The sequence below is a fragment of the Arachis hypogaea genome, chromosome 8 (genome assembly GCF_003086295.3).
Source record: "Arachis hypogaea cultivar Tifrunner chromosome 8, arahy.Tifrunner.gnm2.J5K5, whole genome shotgun sequence".
NCBI classification, from domain to species: domain Eukaryota; kingdom Viridiplantae; phylum Streptophyta; class Magnoliopsida; order Fabales; family Fabaceae; genus Arachis; species Arachis hypogaea.
In genome coordinates, this window is record NC_092043.1 from 36,181,745 (window position 1) to 36,201,808 (window position 20,064).

The 20,064-nt window shown below is 31.6% G+C and overlaps 1 protein-coding gene across 2 annotated transcripts; it reads right to left on the minus strand.

Moving 5' to 3' along the window:
• Positions 1-74: 74 nt before the first annotated feature.
• On the minus strand, positions 75-7,728 carry LOC112707255 (uncharacterized). 2 transcript variants are annotated; one of them, XM_025758926.3, is made up of 19 exons: positions 7,198-7,728; positions 6,984-7,096; positions 6,834-6,888; positions 6,471-6,565; positions 6,184-6,250; positions 6,046-6,108; positions 5,605-5,775; positions 5,420-5,513; positions 5,236-5,315; positions 5,041-5,116; positions 4,886-4,929; positions 4,169-4,236; positions 3,827-3,912; positions 3,582-3,739; positions 2,134-3,472; positions 1,719-2,005; positions 1,287-1,490; positions 1,055-1,211; positions 75-572 (listed from the first exon to the last, which is right to left on the minus strand). In XM_025758926.3, exons 1-19 carry the CDS (start codon positions 7,396-7,398, stop codon positions 271-273), a joined length of 3,660 nt encoding a protein of 1,219 aa, XP_025614711.1. In that variant the 5' UTR covers positions 7,399-7,728; the 3' UTR covers positions 75-270. The 2 variants fall into 2 exon arrangements, with proteins under 2 accessions (XP_025614711.1, XP_025614710.1); XM_025758925.3 differs by having other exon boundaries at positions 5,041-5,119.
• Between the last annotated feature and the right edge of the window lie 12,336 nt (positions 7,729-20,064).

A 20,064-nucleotide genomic window follows, 5' to 3' on the forward strand; every position in this document is an offset into this window, starting at 1 on the left:
GGAATTTTCTCCTGCCTCGTTAAGCTGCCAAGGCCTTTGAGAACTACCTTTTTTACGTTGAAATTTTTGCTACATTTTCAAGGGAACAAAATTTTTATACCAATGAGACAAAACTTTGTTATACCAACGAGACGAAGCTTAATTTCTGCCTCACTGATACAACACCCAACAAGAGTTTGCAATTTTGTATACTATATACACAAGAATCATATCCTATGTAAATTAAATCTCGTAACTTAAAATTGTACATCAACAAAAGGTATAGGGCCTTTAAAGTTGATTCCTCAACTGCATCAATAGGCCCTGCATGGTCTCAATCTTTTGACTTAGTTTGACAATGGTACGGTGCTGAGTGGAAGAAGAGTCCAAAGTACCAACATGAGTGATTAGTTCACTGAGTTTAGCCTGTGACTCTACAACCACTTCCTCAAGCTGAGTTAATGTCTCTTCCATGGTTTTGTGTGGTCCTTCATTAACCCCGCTTGGTAAGGGAGAATGTCCTCTATTACCAACAACACTACCATCTCTGGTAACCTTTTCAGAAGAGAAAATCTTGTCAATGCCCTCGCTTCCTGCAAGTCACCGTACCATGTTTAGAATATTAGAAAACTACTACAAATAACTATATCATTGTTGGTACCATTACTAGAAACAGTAGAAACTACCTGCAAATCATCATAACATTATTGGTTATAATTTGTCCGAGTATACAGTTATTTAGTTAGAAACAAAGGGAGTAGGAAAAGTAAGCACAAATGTATAGCCAAAGGATCAATAAGCTATACAATCAACCAAAGCTAGAAGGCCTAGAGAGTGATAACGCTGCATCATAGTTTTCTATTGATTTGTCGAGCATTCTAAGTATCATACATGACATGATCACTAGTTGTCATCAATGAACCAACCACTTGGATTCATGAAACCTTGCTTCAAATCACTATCCATTACCTATATATTTAGTTTACTGAAGGCTATAACATAATAATAGAAATTAAAAGAACAAGATATGTCCGATGAAAATTAATTCAGAAACATTAGAAAATGGAAAGCATACCTAGATTACCAAGTTGATCTATTACAGCCTGACCAACAGAACCTTCCAGCTTAAGCAGCCGCAAAACTCCAGCAGTGATTCGGCCAATCGAATCAATTTCAGATTTGCACAGCAAAGTGAGGTGCTGAAGCTCATCCTTGGTTACTGCTGCTTCAATCTGCAAGGTACAATCATCATCAAACGCAACATTCATGAGACGATGACCTATATCTAACTATGAAATGCCCATTACCGGTTGTTTAACAGCGAACTTTATGTCTTCCACTTCCCAATTCACTATGTCATCACTTTTGTCCTCACATAATATCAAGCGAACTTCAAGACCAACTCCCTCAGTTGTGTTACTATTTTCTTTATCCCCGTTTGCAATTAACATTGATGGAGGATTGCCCTTTTGGATATGAGGCTTTAATATTCGTAGCCCTTCAATTCCTACCTGTAAGTGCAAGCTCAATAAGGTAAGGTGTATGAAAGGGGTAAGACATATCAGGATGATAGACAAGAAACAGAAGAGAGATACACGTAGAAGACCAATCAGTAAGGATATTGAATTTTATCATTCTCAAAGGAGAAAGAAAATTCTTAATTCTGCAGTAGTTTGGAGAAAAATTTACACAAACAGATTGCATTAAATCTTTGAAACTCAGAAGGAAACTTTTTCTACCGTAACAAGCTCTATTGGATTTTGTTTTATCCGCCGCAATTGTGCTTTGCCATCTAGAACCTTCTTTGGGCTACTTTTTGCATTTACTCGTAAACCACGGAAAGTTGTGTGCCAACACCTCTCTTCTCTGTCTACAACCTCAAGACTGGAGAACCACCACTGTTCAGCCATCTGATCTGCACCTTCAAGAGCAAATAACCAGTCTCTCAATTCTATAGTTACATCCACGTCATCTGGCTTCTTCAGGTGTGGAAAACTGGTTTCCTCCCCTTGTCTCATACTTTCAGCTAGCAAAAAGTTCAGCAAGTCAGAAATGTATACTTAACAAAATTAGTTTATGCAACACAGAACAAATCTATTTTATGTAATAAGCAAATATAGCAACTAGAAAAAATCAGGTGAAATTGCTTCATACCATCTTCTGAATTATCAACCATGAGAGGTGTTGTCTTAAAAAGTTTTGATAAGGGTCCTTTTTGTAAGTTTTCCAACCCTTTTGAAAGGCCTGTCCCAGGGCCTCCATCAGGTCCAAGTATTCCAAATCTATGCAGGAGGGCTTCAGCATAGTTCATTCCTCCACCAAGTCGAACACCAGAAACAGAAGCTGACACATTTAAACTATGAGACTCCATATCTTGCTCGTTTAGTGGAATGACATGAACCATACTGATGTCTAGAAAAGGGATTGAATGAGCATTTCCATTCATTGGATGTTTCTTATTCTTATCTACCCAAAAAACAGCTCTTAGATGAGGATATCCATTATCACTTGGTGAGGGAACATTTTCGCTAGGACTCAAGAATGATCCATTTTCACATGGTAAGTGCCCCTCAGCATCCACACAATCTATCTGGACACTCTCCCACCGTAAAGTAGATGAAACAACAATAGCCCCTCCAAGGGTTTTATGGGCGGCATTAATGAATAGATCATCTCCAATAAACTGTACTAAAGGCATTCCCTCAACATTCACCGAAGACTCTAGAAATCTAAGTTGGGGGTCCTTTACTGTTAAACTCACAGCAGTGTCACTGGGAACCTTGTCCATCAGCTTTCCACTAAAAGACTTGTCTCTAATGTCCTCTAATTGTTTCCTTTCCCCAACCATAGCTATTTTCTCACCGACTCGCCCAAAATAACCATAGACGTCCAGGACAAAAAATAATTGTTCAACAGAAGTGTTGGATAGATACTGGCCACAAGCAACTCCAACCCTGACAATACCCCCTGAAGGAGGAATATGTAACAGTGGACTGCCATCAGCAGTTGCCATAGCTACTTCAATGCAAGCATCTTTGAGATCAACACATCTCAACAGTCCTCCAGTTTGTCCAAGGTAATTTTGAAGTTTGATTTTGTCATTACATGCCTCCAGGGACAAAGTAAGCTGCGATGCTCTGGCAGTCCACTTCTTCTGGCTAGCATCGATCAGTTGACCTTCCCAAAGACTAAAACAAGCAGGATCCTTTTCAAGGTTCAGCATTCTTAGTTTCAATGAGGGTGAATCAGAAAAGAAAAGGTTTTCAATATGGAGTCTTGCTCCAGTGAAGGAGGTCTGAACTGTATTATTATCCATGTAGATTTTAGAAATATCAGTTTCAATGTTGTCTAGTGGAACTGTAAGGTCAAGCCCCTTGAGACTGAAAATAAAAGATTTTATTGAGAAGTCCGGTAGAATGTCACCAGGACTGACAACAATACCATCAGCTAAGAATGAGGATATCCTCAGGCATGTTTCCTCCTGAAGATGAACCTGAACAAATATACAAAGATCATCAAACATATAATTGACAAAAAAAAAAGACAAAAAAGATGCACTATACGTCTGTAACAAGATATTTATTGAAAGATGATGCACATACCATAAGAGGCTGACAATCAATAACTGTCTGAGAAGCAAAGGATGGTGGAAGTGGTGAAGGCATGACTTGAAGTGCATGGAGGCATATTAGAGGGATTCCCTCAATCACTTGCCACTGCTGTTCTCCTAGAGGGTATATTGGAGGGCAAAAGCTTCTAGCTGCCAAAAGAAAGGATTTAAAAACCAGTTGTTAAGCATTGGTAAAGTGGTACATTATTTTCAAGAAACGTGTTCATAACATAATACCAAATTCAGGCACATGGAAAGCATCTTTTGTGACAGCTTGCATCGATGGTTGCACTAGTGTACACTGCGGAGATGAATAGATGTCCCTGCATTCCAATGATAACAAGCAACCTAGTTACATTATTACGTTATAGTGATTAGTACAGTCAACTTAGGAAGGAAAACAGACTATTGTGCCATTAAAACTATCAAAAGCCACCAAAATGATTGATCAACTAGAGCATATGAGAAACCCTTATTTTTTTTTTTCTCTCCTCTTGTCAATTTGCATTAATTGCTCAGGATTTAATGCAGGATCTAACCATGAAAGTGGTTTTATGGACAGAGCACAAAGGCACAAACCTTAAAATTATTCCACCAATTGTAATCTTGGTCAAGTTATTGTCATTCTCTCCTTCAGAAAGACTGGCCTGCAAAAGTACATGAAACAGTATAACTCACTGATAGCCTGATAAAATTGCACAATAAGGGGAAATAACATGGCAATATGACATCTTAAAAGCACATTTGTTAAATGCATGTGACATCTTAACCTTTTGCAGCATACATACACCCATAGCATGAATCATCCAGAGAATATAAGGAGCTTTCTTTTCTTACCTTTCTCTAAGAATGATTAGCTGTAGTTATAAGAAATAAACTTACCACACTAAAATCACATTGGCAAAACAAATATAGCAACTACAATTTTGTATTCCTTTTGTTTACTTATTTGTTTCTGCATAGTGCATATCTTGTTACTAATGGAGCCTCCAAAGACCCCCTCCCCCCCAACACACACAAAAAAAAAAACACACGCAAAAAAAAAAAGGAAAAAAAGCAGATATAAATTAAAAAAATATATATTGAAGGGAAATATTCTGTCCTATGTTTTTATATTTGCTTTTGATATAACCAATTCTATCCTTCCCTCTAGACAAGGCTAAGGTGTTGTCAGTTTATCACCAACACTCATAATTGAAGAGTAATATGGGACAAGTACCAAAGAAAGAATAATGGGGGAAAGAATAGTAAGATTATGTAAAGAAAAATAAAATGAATATGAAGATAAAGCATTACCCGAGAGAAAAAGAGGGACTGCAGCAAAAGCTCAAGCTGGAATTCTGCAAGTTATTGTCATTGGTTGGATCATTTATTAACTCTATGAATTTGACTATATAATTGAAAGAGGTTTAAATTTATCTAAAAAGAAAGCTATGTGGCTAGCAACAAACCAGTATCTTTAATGCAAAGAAATATATGATCTACAACAATCGAGACCAGAGAACGCCCAGCAGCTTCAGTTGATCGCTGCTATGATTCAATTACAGAAACACTCAAAGGATGTCAAAATGAAACAATATTTTTATCCAAAGGAAACTACTGAGGATGGGTATTCTGAAACACTAAGTTAAAAAACAGTGTGAAACCTGCTGAGTCTTTAAATCAACATCGCCCCTGTTTAGACAGACATATAATCCTGTCATAAAGCGGAGAAGTGCGCGTAGGCCTGCTCATACATGTTGTCGAAACTCATGTCAGTGATGTCACAATGATGCCATGTGTATCAATTCAATGTGGATACAAGAAAATTACATGTGCCCTTTTACTTACCAGGTTCACTTAGTGCAGGGCAAACAGCTTCATTGATGTGCAACTGAACCTCAAGCCCAAGTGGACTGTTCAAGTCAGTTCTCTGAACTGTTATCTGGCAGTTATAAATTCCAGCTATATTTCATGACTCAACATTCAAACATAAAACAGATGTTTATAAAATTAGTTGTAGGAACTATATTTACATATGCTTCTCCTGATATTCCTTCAATAAAACGCTCTCCTCCAAAGAATACTCGCTTTGCACCATCATCATCTCTCAGGTTTGATCCCTCTTCAGAGAAGCCTAATGCAGCATCCGCGAACATGTCAGGATGAGGCAAAAGATCAATAGACAAAGATTCCCATTCTAGTTTCTGAGAAAGAAAAAAGAAAAACATGTATGAATTATTAGATGGTAATGCCAATAAAAGCAACATAACATCCACAACCTTGAGAGTATAGCTAAAAATATAATTGCTTTTTATGAACCATTCTTTTTGTTTTTCAATAAAACTTATCGGAACTATGTATTCTAATCATATAACTAAATGACAACTGTAAAATAAGCAAAATGAAAGAAATAAAAGCAAATCAATACAGATTACACATATAAGCATATTAAAACTAGAGAAGGAGGTAATTACTTTGAAGACATATATATATTTCTTGTTACTGGAGAATTCCCGTGCTTCCTTAAGATTTACAACCTGTAAAGGCAAATCTTTCAATAAAATGCCATATGCAAGGGTGTCAGATTTTTAAGCCTGGGTTTCAACAAATACCTGCCAGCTTTCATTTGTGGTATACAGCGAAAGGTTATGTATTGTGATAGATGCCATTGGTGGTGCCCTATAAATAGATTTCAGGGAAAACTTAAAAACATAGTACTTGAGCCAAACATAAAGTGAAATTCTTTAGGTTTATACTTAAAACTTGATAGACCCGTCAGAGACTAAGATGTCCACGTCAGTTTCAATTTCGATTTCAATTCATTCCAAATCATAACAGTTGACAGGGTTGGTAGAGCACAAATAAACCAAATTCTGAGCATCAAGAAACAAGAATTTACCATGTTGCTCCCACTTTTCGACGCGCCCCCCCACCACCACGAGTTTCAAGTAATAGATTAACTGTGTGAATTTGTATAGTCATGCCATCAGAAATCTGAAACCGTCAGTAACTCTATCAATGAGTAATATTTTCAAATGAAAAATGTCTTTGCATAACAAGTAATTGGTCATCGCTATGAAACTACCAAATCTATGGAAAGGAATGCTATAAGCTGAATCACAATTCAATCAACCTTACACTAAATCCTTATCATATTCATCTCTCATTGTAAAACAACCAGTCCTCATTGGCAATAACAGCAACGGAAACAAATATAGTAAAAAATAAACTGAAAGAGAGTAAAGTGACAAGTGTCACAAACCTTATCAGCAAAACCATAACCACTACCCTTCGAGGTGGCAGCCGATGAAGTGGCACTGCACATAAACCAAGCTTAGTGAATAAGCATTGAAAAACAGCATAAGCATCCATCAACGCACAAAAATAAAATCAAATAACAAGTTTAATTCACCTGTTGTTACTACTAACAGATGCATCAAAATCAGAATTCTCCTCCAGAACTAGATCAAGCCGATCAATTTGCACAATGATCGGCTCTACTTGCACATTACTCACGGAAGGAAGCTGAAAAAGAAAAGAAGAGAATTGGTTAATAATATTAACAAATTTAGAGTTAAAAAATGAATAAATCGCAGCGGAGAGAAAGAGGATTGAAGAAGGTTAACCATGATGTCCAATTTGGCAACTTTAGCGGTGGAAACGTTAAGCGCAGGTGGCAAGGCCAAGCTGGAATGCAAGGCATCACCATCGATATCTAAATTGGAGAGACTTAGAGTGCGGCCTTGAAGCTTGAACTGCTCTCTGGAGAAGGATTTGAGCCAATACTTGAGTGTATACTCTAGTGCACGAGCTAGTATTGACTCCATTCTAAGACAAGCTACTTCGCAGTTCAGAATTTCAGATCAAGATCATGGAAGGAACTTGGGGACTCTGAATAACAATCGTTTGATTCCTTGACACCTTCTTTGTTTGTTAGGGGTGGTGATTTGAGAGAGAGAGCACGTGCGCGGCACGTGAGAAGATAACAGCAGAGGACCTGTGTCGGTCTGAATTCTGAAATTGCAACTGCGCACCTCTTCTTCTTCTGTCCTTTTCTTTTCGTTTCTTTTCTTTTCTATGCTCTTCTGTTCTGTTTCTATGTGCTGTGAACAATGGTTCCTCACGTCCTCTCTTAATTGGGAAAATACGCAAAATATGCTTTTAACTGAGTTTAATTATGCTTAAATATATAATTTCTATGTAAACTTTTTTATCTTAATTTAATGATAAATAAAATAATTAATTTTGATACCCTATTCAGTTTTATAGGTACATATAATTATATAATATCTTACATTGATGATGACATGATGTGAGATAAAAAAAAGATATAATTAAATAATTAGAAAATATTTTATATTATTTACGTATTAAAATTAAATTTATTAAAATATTATTTTTATAATTATATTAGAGGTATGATAAAATTAGTTTTTGAGAATTAGCTTTTTAGATTCTTGTCATAAATGTTAAAAGATTTTAATAAAATGAATATTAGTTAAAATAATTTTTAAATAGATAATTACTAAAAAAATGATATTAAATTATAATGTTATCTTTTTAAGTATATTTAATTTTTTTATACATTTTTAGTATATTTTTTGTATAATATTTTTGTAGTATTCTATTTTAATATATTATAATTTTTTATTATTATAATAAAAATTAATATTTATTTATTAAATTAAAAATAACATAAAAATTGATAACCTTTTAAGTATTTTTTTATAATAAAAATTAATATTTATTTATTAAATTAAAAATAATAAATTATAGTACTCTTTTAAGTATTCTCAATAATCTTATTTTTATTATTGTTTTGGATTCTAACTTTTATTAGTTATGTTTTTATTTATGTATGATTAACTTTTTATTTAATTTATCATTTGTAATAGGAACAATAATACATATTATAAAAAATTAGAATATTATTGAAACTGATAAAAACAGAACATAAGTTAGGTGAACGTGAAAGTTATAACTTCTTGTTTCAGGTGAAAGCGTCTTTAAAATGAAAAATCACATTTGCGTGTTGAACAGAAAAAGTTACCAAATATAAAAAAATAGAAAAACTCAAACATATTTTTATCTTTTCTAATGTGTTTGCCAAATACATTTAAGTTTGATTGAAAAAAAAAACACAAGAAATTAAATTAATATACAAGTGTGTGTTATATTCTGATTTTAATAATAAGTTTTGATGATGACAAAATTCAAATCCATTGTATAGGAGAAATATAATGACCAATAATTTCTTAAATAGAATTAGATTAACTAATTTTTTTAAGTGAAAAAATATAAAATATAGTAAATTTAAGTGAAAAAAATATAAAATATAGTTTACAACACAATTCATTGGCGCCGCTACTATATCAACCCAATTAGTGTCTACCATAGTTGATGTGCTCCAATTCGTGGGTGCTAAATCAGAAGTGGCCACTTAGCCGTGGTTAGTCCTGCATTGGAAAGTCAGACTTCATCTTCTATGTGCAGTCTACTCTTTTTCTATGTTAACTTTTATTTCGCTGTCTTCATTCTTAAATTGAGGTTTTTCCATTTCGCATAAGTTGCATATGAGATGATCATATGTATTTTCATCTCAATTTTATTTTTGGTGTATTTTGGAAATTAATTATTTTTGTTTATTTATTTAAATAAAATAACCTATTATCAAAATAAAAAGTATTATTATTTCTTATTAATTATTCCTTGATTAATTTATTGAGATTTATAAATAACAAACATGAAATTAGTTAGAATAATAAATATCTTTTTTTGTATCCTACTTTTCGTTTTCCCAAGATTTCCGTCAAGTCAGATAAGATTATCTTTATTGATTAGTTGCAATCTTGTAATTAGTGGTGTATTTTGACTATTTTCTCATACTTTTATTACTTTATAGTTTATACAATAATTTTTAGGTAAATTCTAGTCTATCTTTTCTATAATAACATGTAATTTATCCTCTGTGACATGTCATCTTTTAATTGGTTGCTATGTTAACTATGATTAAACTATTGGTAATTAAATTATAGCCCAAATGGGTGATTATGTAATTTACTAAAATATTAAAAATTCAAAAAAACCTCGAGAGGGCAGTTCCAGAACTGTTTTGCTAGAAAAGGGGAGTTGAGGGAAGGGCGAAAGCGAGTCGGCTGCTTGAGGGTGAGAACAAAGGTTGGGGACTGGGGGCACTAGTGAGTAAAACCTGCCTTGGCACTGGTGAGTAAAACCCGCCTTCTTGGTGTTATCATCGTTCTGCTTCTTTGTAGCTATTGAAGCTCAAGCTCTCAACTCTGAATGGGGATGATTGATAAAAATATAATTTTATTTTTTAATGTTTATAGAAATTATATATTTATCCCTTTTATAAAAATATTTAATTACAAAATTACCCTATTTTAGTTAACATATTAACTCTTATTGAGTTAAATTAACTCAAACTAAAATTAAGCATCTAATTAAAACATACCACATTACGAGGGGTAATTTATATGTTAAAATAGAAGGAGTTGGGTAGAACTCACCTAATTCTTATTATTACTTAACAGTTAACACCCATTGGTCACCTTGCTTCTTTTTTCTAGCATACATTTCAAACACTTGTAAGGCATGGAATATAGTCAGTAATATATTCTCTGTAACTGATTTAAATATTATAAATTTCATACCTTGGTTTTCAATAAACAAATAAAGTGCAAAGTGATAAATATACCTTGAATATTTACGCTTCAGAAAAATTAATTTCTAAAAAATATATCAAAAAAATCTTTACAATAACAAATGTAAATAAATTATATTCAATTTAAAATCTTTTATTTTAATCATAGAAAATAATCTAAAAATAATATATCTATATCTATAATATACAAAATTTTATTAATATTTTTTTTAAGAATTAATTTATTTAAAATATAAATTTTTAGATATTTATTTGTCATTTTATTCGTAAATAAAAAAAAACAACGAGCAAATTGCAGATGAAACAAAATAGTCATATTGTAACCTGGCAAGTTGCAAATTGCATGATTAAGTCCTATAAAACAATAAGAGCCCGTTTGGAAAACTAGAAGTAATTCTTTTTTACTTTTGATTTATAAAAAATAGTAGTATTAATGTCTGGTATAATTTTTAAAATTAAATTGTAACTTTTTAAAAAAATAACTTCTCTTATAATACTTCTACTTTGATAAAATTGTGAAAAAATATACTTTTCATCATATTTCTATAAAATAAATATTTTTAAAATTAAAAATTTAAATACAAAATAACTTATTTATAAGTTACTTTTAACAGAATTATTTATTATTTAAGTTATTTTATCAAAAGAAGCTTAATTAAGTTAGTTATTCAAATTGGTCTAAGTATCACACTCATTATTCTGTGAGGCAAATTGTAGTATTCTATAGTATGTAACATGCTTTTTCTCCTTGATTATTAGAGTATAATAATAGCAGTAACATAACATGCTCAAAAAAGATAAAGTAGCCTTACAAGTCACAATTATCAGGTTCAGTTTAATATAGGTATTCCCGATTTGACATTATAAGCTGTCATTATCTTTTATTTTTATCACTTATAATTTTGAATTTAATTTTAATATATTATAAAATAATTTTATACAAATACTAATTTTTAAATTCTCAACTAAACACAGAATGTTTATCAAGATTAAACTCTTATTATTTTTTTCTCTTAGTAAAAAAAAAATACAATATAAACTGTCATTATATTTTTTTTAAAAAATATGAAATATAATTTTTTTTGTCTACGGTATCTCTTAATCTGACAAGTTAATGACTAATTCGACACAAATTTAAACTTTATTTAAAAGTCTGCACCTGACTAATGAGTTATTACATGAGTTATTACATGAGCTGACCGCTTGATCAATCGGTTATGAAATACAATTTAATTTGTGTATAGTGAACCCACAGCCCATACGTTATCTTACATGGCCCATTCATTTCAATCACAAAACATTTTTTGTAAGCTTAACCTTTTTTTACTTGACCAAAAAGAAGTTTTACCAGAAAAACACAACTTGTTAATTAAATTAATTAATTTTCGATTACATATTAGAGTTAAATCCAAAGTGGTCATCAAAATTGACAACGTATATTAAAATAGTCCTCCAAATTTTACTTTCCGAAATTAACGTTATGATTTTAGTCGCTTTGAAGTGATTTCATATACAGTAGAGACATGACAAAAATAAATAAATAAATAAATATACAGTAGAGAAGAAAGTGGATTTTGCTAACATAATTAGGATTTGGTTAAACAGTTAAATCATTTCAAGGTCATTTATGGCCCACAATATTTCTTTTCTTTTTCTTTTTCTTTTCTCTCTTTTTCTTAAAGAATTCCTTTTAACCTGGTTCCAGAATCTAGACACGTTTGGTGCTTTATTCCTTTTCCAAATGGTAAACCAGCTAAATGGGATGAAAGTGAGAAGTGAAAATTGATGTTTGATAGAGTAGAGAGACAAACTAATAATTTTAACTCAGATATATTGGCTTTATGATCAATTTCTGATTTTTTTTTGTGATAGATTAATTTTTTATTTATTATGCCAAAATAGGCTATTTTTCTTATATTATAAATAAACGTGTAATATGCGTTAATATTTTTGTAATTTTGTGTTTTACCCTGTAATGGATATGATCCATTTTTTTTAAAAGTACAAAACATAAATGACGTTTTGTTGGTGAATAACAATTTTTAATTAAAAATAACAAAATGGCATCAGCATTTTGTAGTAGAAGAATATTTTTTATTTTTTATATATAAAATGGCAGCGATGTTTAGCTATTTTTTTGTATATTAAAAAAATATTAGTGTAATACTCAATTATTGATTTTGATAGTGTTTTTTAAAATTGTGAGAGTAGGATAATACATCCCTTGTATTGACAATACGCTCCCTTGTATTGTATATTTTATTTTAAATTAAAATATACAATACAGAGGGAGCGTATTGTCCTGCTCCACAATTTTAAAAAACCCATAAAATCTAATGATTGAGTATTACACCAACGTTTTTTTAATATACAAAAAAATAAAGTTGCGACGTTTTATATATTTTTTATTTTTTTAATTGACGAAAAGAAAAACATCAGTAACATTTTGCTTAAAGAAACATTTTTAAATTATTAACCAGTCAAAACGTTGCTGACGTATTACAGAAAAAAGTGAAAACATCAATGATATTTTGTGTTGGTAGGAATAAAAAATATAAAATTAATTATAAAAGAAGTAATGAGTTGTGCTAAAACGCAAAAATGAAATGAGAATTTTGTTCTATATAGAAATGGAATAGTGAGAGCTTTGTTTTGCATAGTGTTCTCAATTTGAAAGAGTGAAAAAAATTTGTGAGTGAGTGTGAAAATTTTTTATGCGAGAATCTTTGTATTATTGTTGTTCCTCTTTCAATAACATATGAAGGATTTAAGAGTATATTTTTTCAAAGTGTAAATCATCAAATACAATAGAGAGTCATAAATATTTTATACAAACATGGTTTCGTTTAATTTTAAGTAATACATGTGGCTGATGAAGTTAGTATGCAAGAAATATTTTTGGCGTATCATTAAACTAGAGCACAGGTCTCACTTATCGAATTATATGTTAAGTTCGAGAAAATTGATGATGTTGGTTTTCTGAAACCCAACATAGACTGGATGTGTTATAATACCGAAAGTGATGAAGAGTTTGAATGTAATTATGAAATTATTGGTCCACTTGAAGATGTGGAAGAAGATGAGATGATAGGTGGTGGAGATGTAGTTGATATTGCAAATGCACTAACAGGCCAACATCCATTTAGAGAGTCATCTTTTATGCCTACTTTAAATATTGATACCATGCATGTACCAGAATTATTATATAGCTCTTGAGATGGATACTGGCCTGCTAGTACATTTGCAACATCAGTCACATTTCTACCACCTATCATCTCATATTCTTCCACATCTTCATGTGACCAACAATTTAATAATTGTCTTCAAACTCTTTGTTCTTTCAGTATTATAACACATTCAGTCTATGTTGGATTCTGAAAACCAACATCATCAATTTTTTTGAACTCAACATACAACTCAATAAGTGATGCATGTGCTCTAGTTCAATGATATGCCAAAAATATTTCTTGCATACTAGCTTTATTAGCCACATGCATTATTTGAAATTGAATGAAATCACCAAATACAAGTACAGGCTGCCTGTATAAAATATTTATGACTCTCTTTTGCATTTGATGATCTACACTTTGAGAAAGTATACTCTTAAATCCTTCATATATTATTGAAAGAGAAACAACAACATATGGACTCTCGCATAAAAAGTTCACACCCTCATGTGTATAAGACAAATCTAACAATTGTAGTATATTTTTAAACTAATATAACCCTATATTTTATACAATTATCACACTTACTCACAAATTTTTTTCACTCTCTCAAATCGAGAACACTTTGCAAAATAAAGCTCTCGTTACTCTATTTCTATGTAGAATAAAATACTCATATTTCATTTTTGTGTTTTAGCACAATCCAATATTCCTTTTATAATTGATTTTATATTTTTTTTATTCCTACTAACACAAAATGTCATCAACGTTTTTACTTTTTCTATAATACGTCAGCAATATTTTGACAGGTTAATAATTTAAAAATGTTTCTTTAAGTAAAATGTTATTGTCATTTGTCTTTTTGTCAATTAAAGAAAATAAAGAATATACAAAACGCAGTTGCCGTCTTATATATAAAAAATTAAAAATATTCTTCTAATACAAAACTTCAAAGTCGTTTTGTTATTATTTAATTAAAAATTGTTATTTATCGACAAAACGTCGTTCATATTTTGTGCTTTTTAAAAAAAGAGTAAAAGACAAATAGATTCTTGACCTTTTAAGACGAGGACATTTTCGTCCCTCAAGATTGGAAAATACATTTCGATCCTTCACGTTTTAAAATGACCGACAATTATACCCCTCCGTCCATTTTGGACAAAAAACGACAACAGAGCCAACTGACATGGAGGGGTAGAAAATGACGTGTCCGTTACACTTGCTGAAGTGGATTGGGACAAATCATTAGTGGACAAATTCGTCCCTTAAGGCCAAAACAACGCCGTTCTTTCGATGAATTCAATATTTCGACACTCTTCTTCTCCGCCGCATTCAACTGCTGCCATTATCACCCTTCTTAAGACCTGCAAGACCATTCATCACCTCTAACAAGTCCACGCCTCCATCATCCAACAAGGTCTAGAGCAAGATCATCTCATCATCTCCCACTTCATTTTCCTTTCCGTCTCCTTTGTCGCCACTGCTTCATATTACACCTCTGTCTTCGACCGCATCCTTGGCCCTTTCCCTTTTCTCTGGAACTCCCTGATCGGAGCCCACACCAAAGGAAGTTATTTTTTCGACGCCCTCTCTGCTTTTATTCACATGAAGGCACATGTGTCTCTTCCCGATAGGTACACTTACTCTTCTATGACTAAGGCATGTTCAAGCATGTGCAGATCCTGCAAAGGAAAATTGCTCCATGGCTCAGCGTTGAGATGTGGGGGTTGAAGGTGATATGTTTGTTGGAACCTGTTTGGTTGATATATATGAAAAATGTGGAAAGATTGGTGATGCTCACAAGGTGTTTGATGGAATGTCTGAGAAGAATGTAGTTTCATAGACGGCTATGGTGGTTGGCTATGTGAAGGTTGGGGATATGGTGGAGGCAAAGAGGCTGTTTGACAAAATGCCTTAGAGGAATGTGGCATCATGGAATGCGATGATATGAGATTTTGTGAAGGTGGGGGATTTGAGCAATGCTAGGGTAGTGCTTGATGCTATATCGGAAAAAAGTGTTGCTTCTTTCACGATCATGATTGATGACTATGCAAAGGCTGGTGACATGACTACCTCAAGGTTCTTGTTCGACCAAGCTCCGGAAAAGGATATTGGTTAGCTTGATGTCGGCTTCTTCTCAGTTAGTTGCCTTATATGTATGTGCCATGTTCGGATATACCACTTCAACCAGACCAAGAAGGTGATGACAAATTGATAATTTGTGTATTTAGTGGTCCCAATTTAGTGTGTTTGTGTGTATATTTCAAGGTCAATTTCAAGTATCTAGATGACGCTTTTGATATATCGAATGATCTCTAATATTTGTGCTCCTAGAAAATAGTGACTTAATTCTTGGAATGCAATTTATATATATAGTCTTCATTTTAGTGCTAGTGTTTATATATATAGTCTTACATAAATATGGTTAGGAAAGAAGTGTTCTGTTCCTGCATTGCAGGGATTTGAGCATGTGTATGGTGATATTGTGAGTGGAGTCATAGATGTCAATGAATTAGAGTTCTTGGTTAAGCATATGGAAGGTATGGTGAGAAAGATAGATAGGTATGTTAATAACACTAAGAATTTGTATAGTGAAATGGAGGTTTTGAATCAATAGGAGCAAGCTATGAACAAGTTTTAGAATAATCAAAATAAGGAGAGTAGGAGGGTCATTGAGCAGAAACTCACATGGCAGAGGCAAGATGTTAGGTATCAAAGACTAATTTGTCCATTAAAAATTTGTTCTCCATCCACATCAGCAACTAAAACGGACACCTAACACTCTATCCTTCCAGGTCAGCATGTTCCGTTGCCGTTTTGAAGCCCAACTCGACGGAGGGATCTAATTGTCATGCGTTTTAAAACGTGAGAGATCATAATGTATTTTTCAATCTTGAGGGACGAAAATGTCCTCATTTTAAAAAGTTAGGGACCTATTTGTCTTTTATTCTAAAAAAATAAATCACTTATTACAGGGTAAAACACAAGATTACAAAAATATCAACGTATATCACATACTTATTTAGTTATTTATAATATAAAAAAAATGAGTGCAGAATTTACTCAAAAAGTGCAGGCTGGACTAGCTAAATAGTAGACAAATTTATTTGCTCTTAAATAATTTAAATTTACAACTTTGTACAATAAAAGTTGGTGCTAAAGAAAAAGTTGTTATATATACTTAAATTTTTAAAATAAATAATTTTATAACATAGTATAAAAATTTTTATGATAAAAAATATCTAAAATTCTATTTTATTAGTCTAAAAAAAAGACATGTGATAAATAAATAAAAAAATCCAAATTTAAGCTTTAAAATTTAAAAGAGACTATTGTATATAAAAAATATATTAGATATATAATATATTAATTATATATTTTTACTTATAACTTAAATCTTTCGAGTAAATTATTTTATTTTATTTTTTTATCGAAGATAGAGAAATTTGAATCCACAACCTCTTAGATGAGTATATGGAGACTATGCCATTTAAATTATAATTTGTTGGCAATAAGTTATTTTACTTAAATGACTAAATTTCTTCAAATTTAATTAATCAAATTCCTAACAATTCAATCAATAAATTTTGGAAAAAACTAAACTTAAAAAAATGAGCAATGCTAGGAACCAAAAGGGTATTAGCCAAAAACCAGCCAAATACCTTTGGGTGAATTCAAAATCTCTACGAGTTAATATATATGGATGTTTCTTCTGCTAAGTATCAGAATGTTTCTTTTTCATACTAAATAGATGTTTTTTTATATATTTTTCGATTTTTTTTGTATTGCAAATGTGATGTCTCTGTTTCTTCAAGAATTTCATATTTTTTTTAAATTTTATAGATATTTAATTATTTTTGCTAAAATATAATTGGATGTTTCTTTTGTTAAGTATTAGGATGTTTTTTTTTCATATTAAATGAATGTTTTTGTTATAATTAATATTGCTATTTCATTTAATCCAACATGCACACTAACACTAGAGTCCTCCAATGGTCTATCTTCATGCACTGCCATTTAACAAGAAAGCACTTTTCCTTTTCTCTTTTCTTAGTTTGGCATGTAATCTTCTCTCTCATTGACAAAGGAAAAGAGTGATTTGAGACGAAGAAGAGCACGATGATGATGCTACTATTGCAGTGCCGCCTAAAACGGTAGGGCATGATAATAACATAGCAAAGGAGAGCAGCTCATGAAGGGTGAGTTCAAACACTCTCACTAGCTCCTTCTTCTTGCTCACGCGCTTCGAAGAAGCCGCGACGGTCAACGACGAAGATGGCGGAACGGGAACCAAGGCGCGTGAATCCACTTCGGGCGTTGCCTCAGTCGATGACGAGAGGGCGTCGCGGAGAGTATGGAAGTCGCTAGTGCTTCCAGCAGTATTGCCGAGAGAGAGAGGTATGTATGTGTGATTGTTGGAGGTGGGTAGGTTAATGTGAAAGAGAAGAGGAAAGTTTTTATAGGTTTTAATTAAGTTTACATAATCAATTTTAAATTTTTAAAAATTTGAATTTAAAAAATTTAAAATTAATAATCAATATAAATTAATATGATTTGGTTTAGTTTTTGCTGTTAACCTTTTGGTTCTATATACTTTTTCTAAAAAAATATAGTATTATCGATGTGAATGAATGAACAACCCGAATGTTTTCAATCATAAGTAGTCATTTTCCGTACGTCATATCAATGTCAATATTAATAATCTCCTTAAATCATAGCGAATAGCCGAATACAACTAATATTTATCTCATGCATAAAAAAAATGGTTCACATTTATATGCCATAAGTGCTTGACCCCACATGAATTTATCTACCGCGTTTGATACATAATCAAAGGTAAAGGCTCTCTGCGTCGCGAGGAACGCGCTGAAGAGGGAGCCGCCTTGGAGGTGATGGGTGTGTGTATGTTTTACAAGATATATTTAAGAAATTGAAAGTTAGATATTATTTTTTAACAACCTCTTTTATTTGGTTCTATGGAACATGACCCCATTTATATGCTCAATCAATTTGAATATAATAAACTCCAATATAGATACCATTAGTTTAGAAGAAACCAATGAACAATAAACAAATAATAATAATATACACATCTCGTGTTGTGTTTGTATTATTAAATTAAAAAGTGAACATGTGCTATCAATGTCTTTACCTTGACACAAGATCATGGGCTCATGGCATTGCTAGTGTATGTGAATAAGAAAATGAAAAAGAGAAGGGATTATTTAGGAGACAAATAAATAACCTTTGATTCGATGAGTAACATTTATCGTTTTGCAACCATTACGAGACAGCTGGGCTGCTGACCAAATAAATTGTGGAAATGGCAATTTATAAAATAATTGATATTTACATACAGTATGCTTCCACAAAGACGAGTAAAACATCTTTTTATAAAGACGTTTACGTATCGCATTATTATTGGACGTATTAATAAATCGATTATTTTTAAATTTCTTAACAAATTAAAATAAAACCAATTTTTTTATAATAATAACAATAAACTCAATTTGTTTTAGGGATTTAATTATATTTTTAAATTTTTAACGATTCAAATTTCTACAAAACAAAAATTCAGAAATATATTTGTCTTTTTATCAAAAAATTTAAAGGTATTTGATTTAGATTGTGTAATTCGATCGAATTAAACCGGATCTAATAATTATAATGCAGATAATTAGATTTATTATTGTTGCTATAATAAACCGATTTCGTTCTGGTTTATTAAAGAATAAATTATTAACTGATTAATAAAAATGTCCAATAATAACATGATACATATAAACATCTTAAAAAAAACATTTTTACTGTCTTTATTAAAGTGATCTCCTAAGTCCTAACATACCACATGCACATTTTTTTCTAGTATTAACAGATAATAAATTTATGGCATTTAAATACTACAAAGTTAGCTATTCCTATAACAAAATAGTTTTATGTAACAACACTACCGTAAAAACAGTTTAGTCATGAAAAAAAATAGTTGTTAAAGTCTAAAAAAATTGTAGCCACAATGCTTTTGTCACGAATAAGAATCTGCGATTAAAAAAAATACATTTTTAATCAGCCATAATTTTTAGTTAATTAGGCACGATTTTAATAACCATAAATACTTTTTAATAGTCACAGTTTTGACATCATTATTCATGCTCCAAAACGTGATAAATAAAAATAATTAAGACGAAGAGTATAATTCCACTACATTGTATTTGTGGTTAATTTGGATATGTCAAACTTTTTAGCCACACTTTTTTTATAGTTAATATTGGTAGATTATTTAGCCACTATAAGAAAATTATTGAGTACCTTCAGATTTACAGATAGAAAAATGAATAAAATCCGATGGTAATTTAAATATCGTCAAAAACAATTAGACGGTATAAACCTCACGGGTAAATGTTTACCATCGGATTTTTTCTTCCAACAGTAAGTTGCGACGGATCATCGACTTGAAAACCAATTGGTTACCAGTGCACTCTTCCGACGGTATTGTTGGCGCCAAAAAATATTGTTTTGCACACTATTACCGTCGGATTATTCCTATGATAGTTCCGATGGTAATATCGATTTTTTATTTTTTTTTAATTTGAAATACATGGCCAATTTTAATTTTAAATTCTTTTTTTCACTCAATTAGTTGTCCA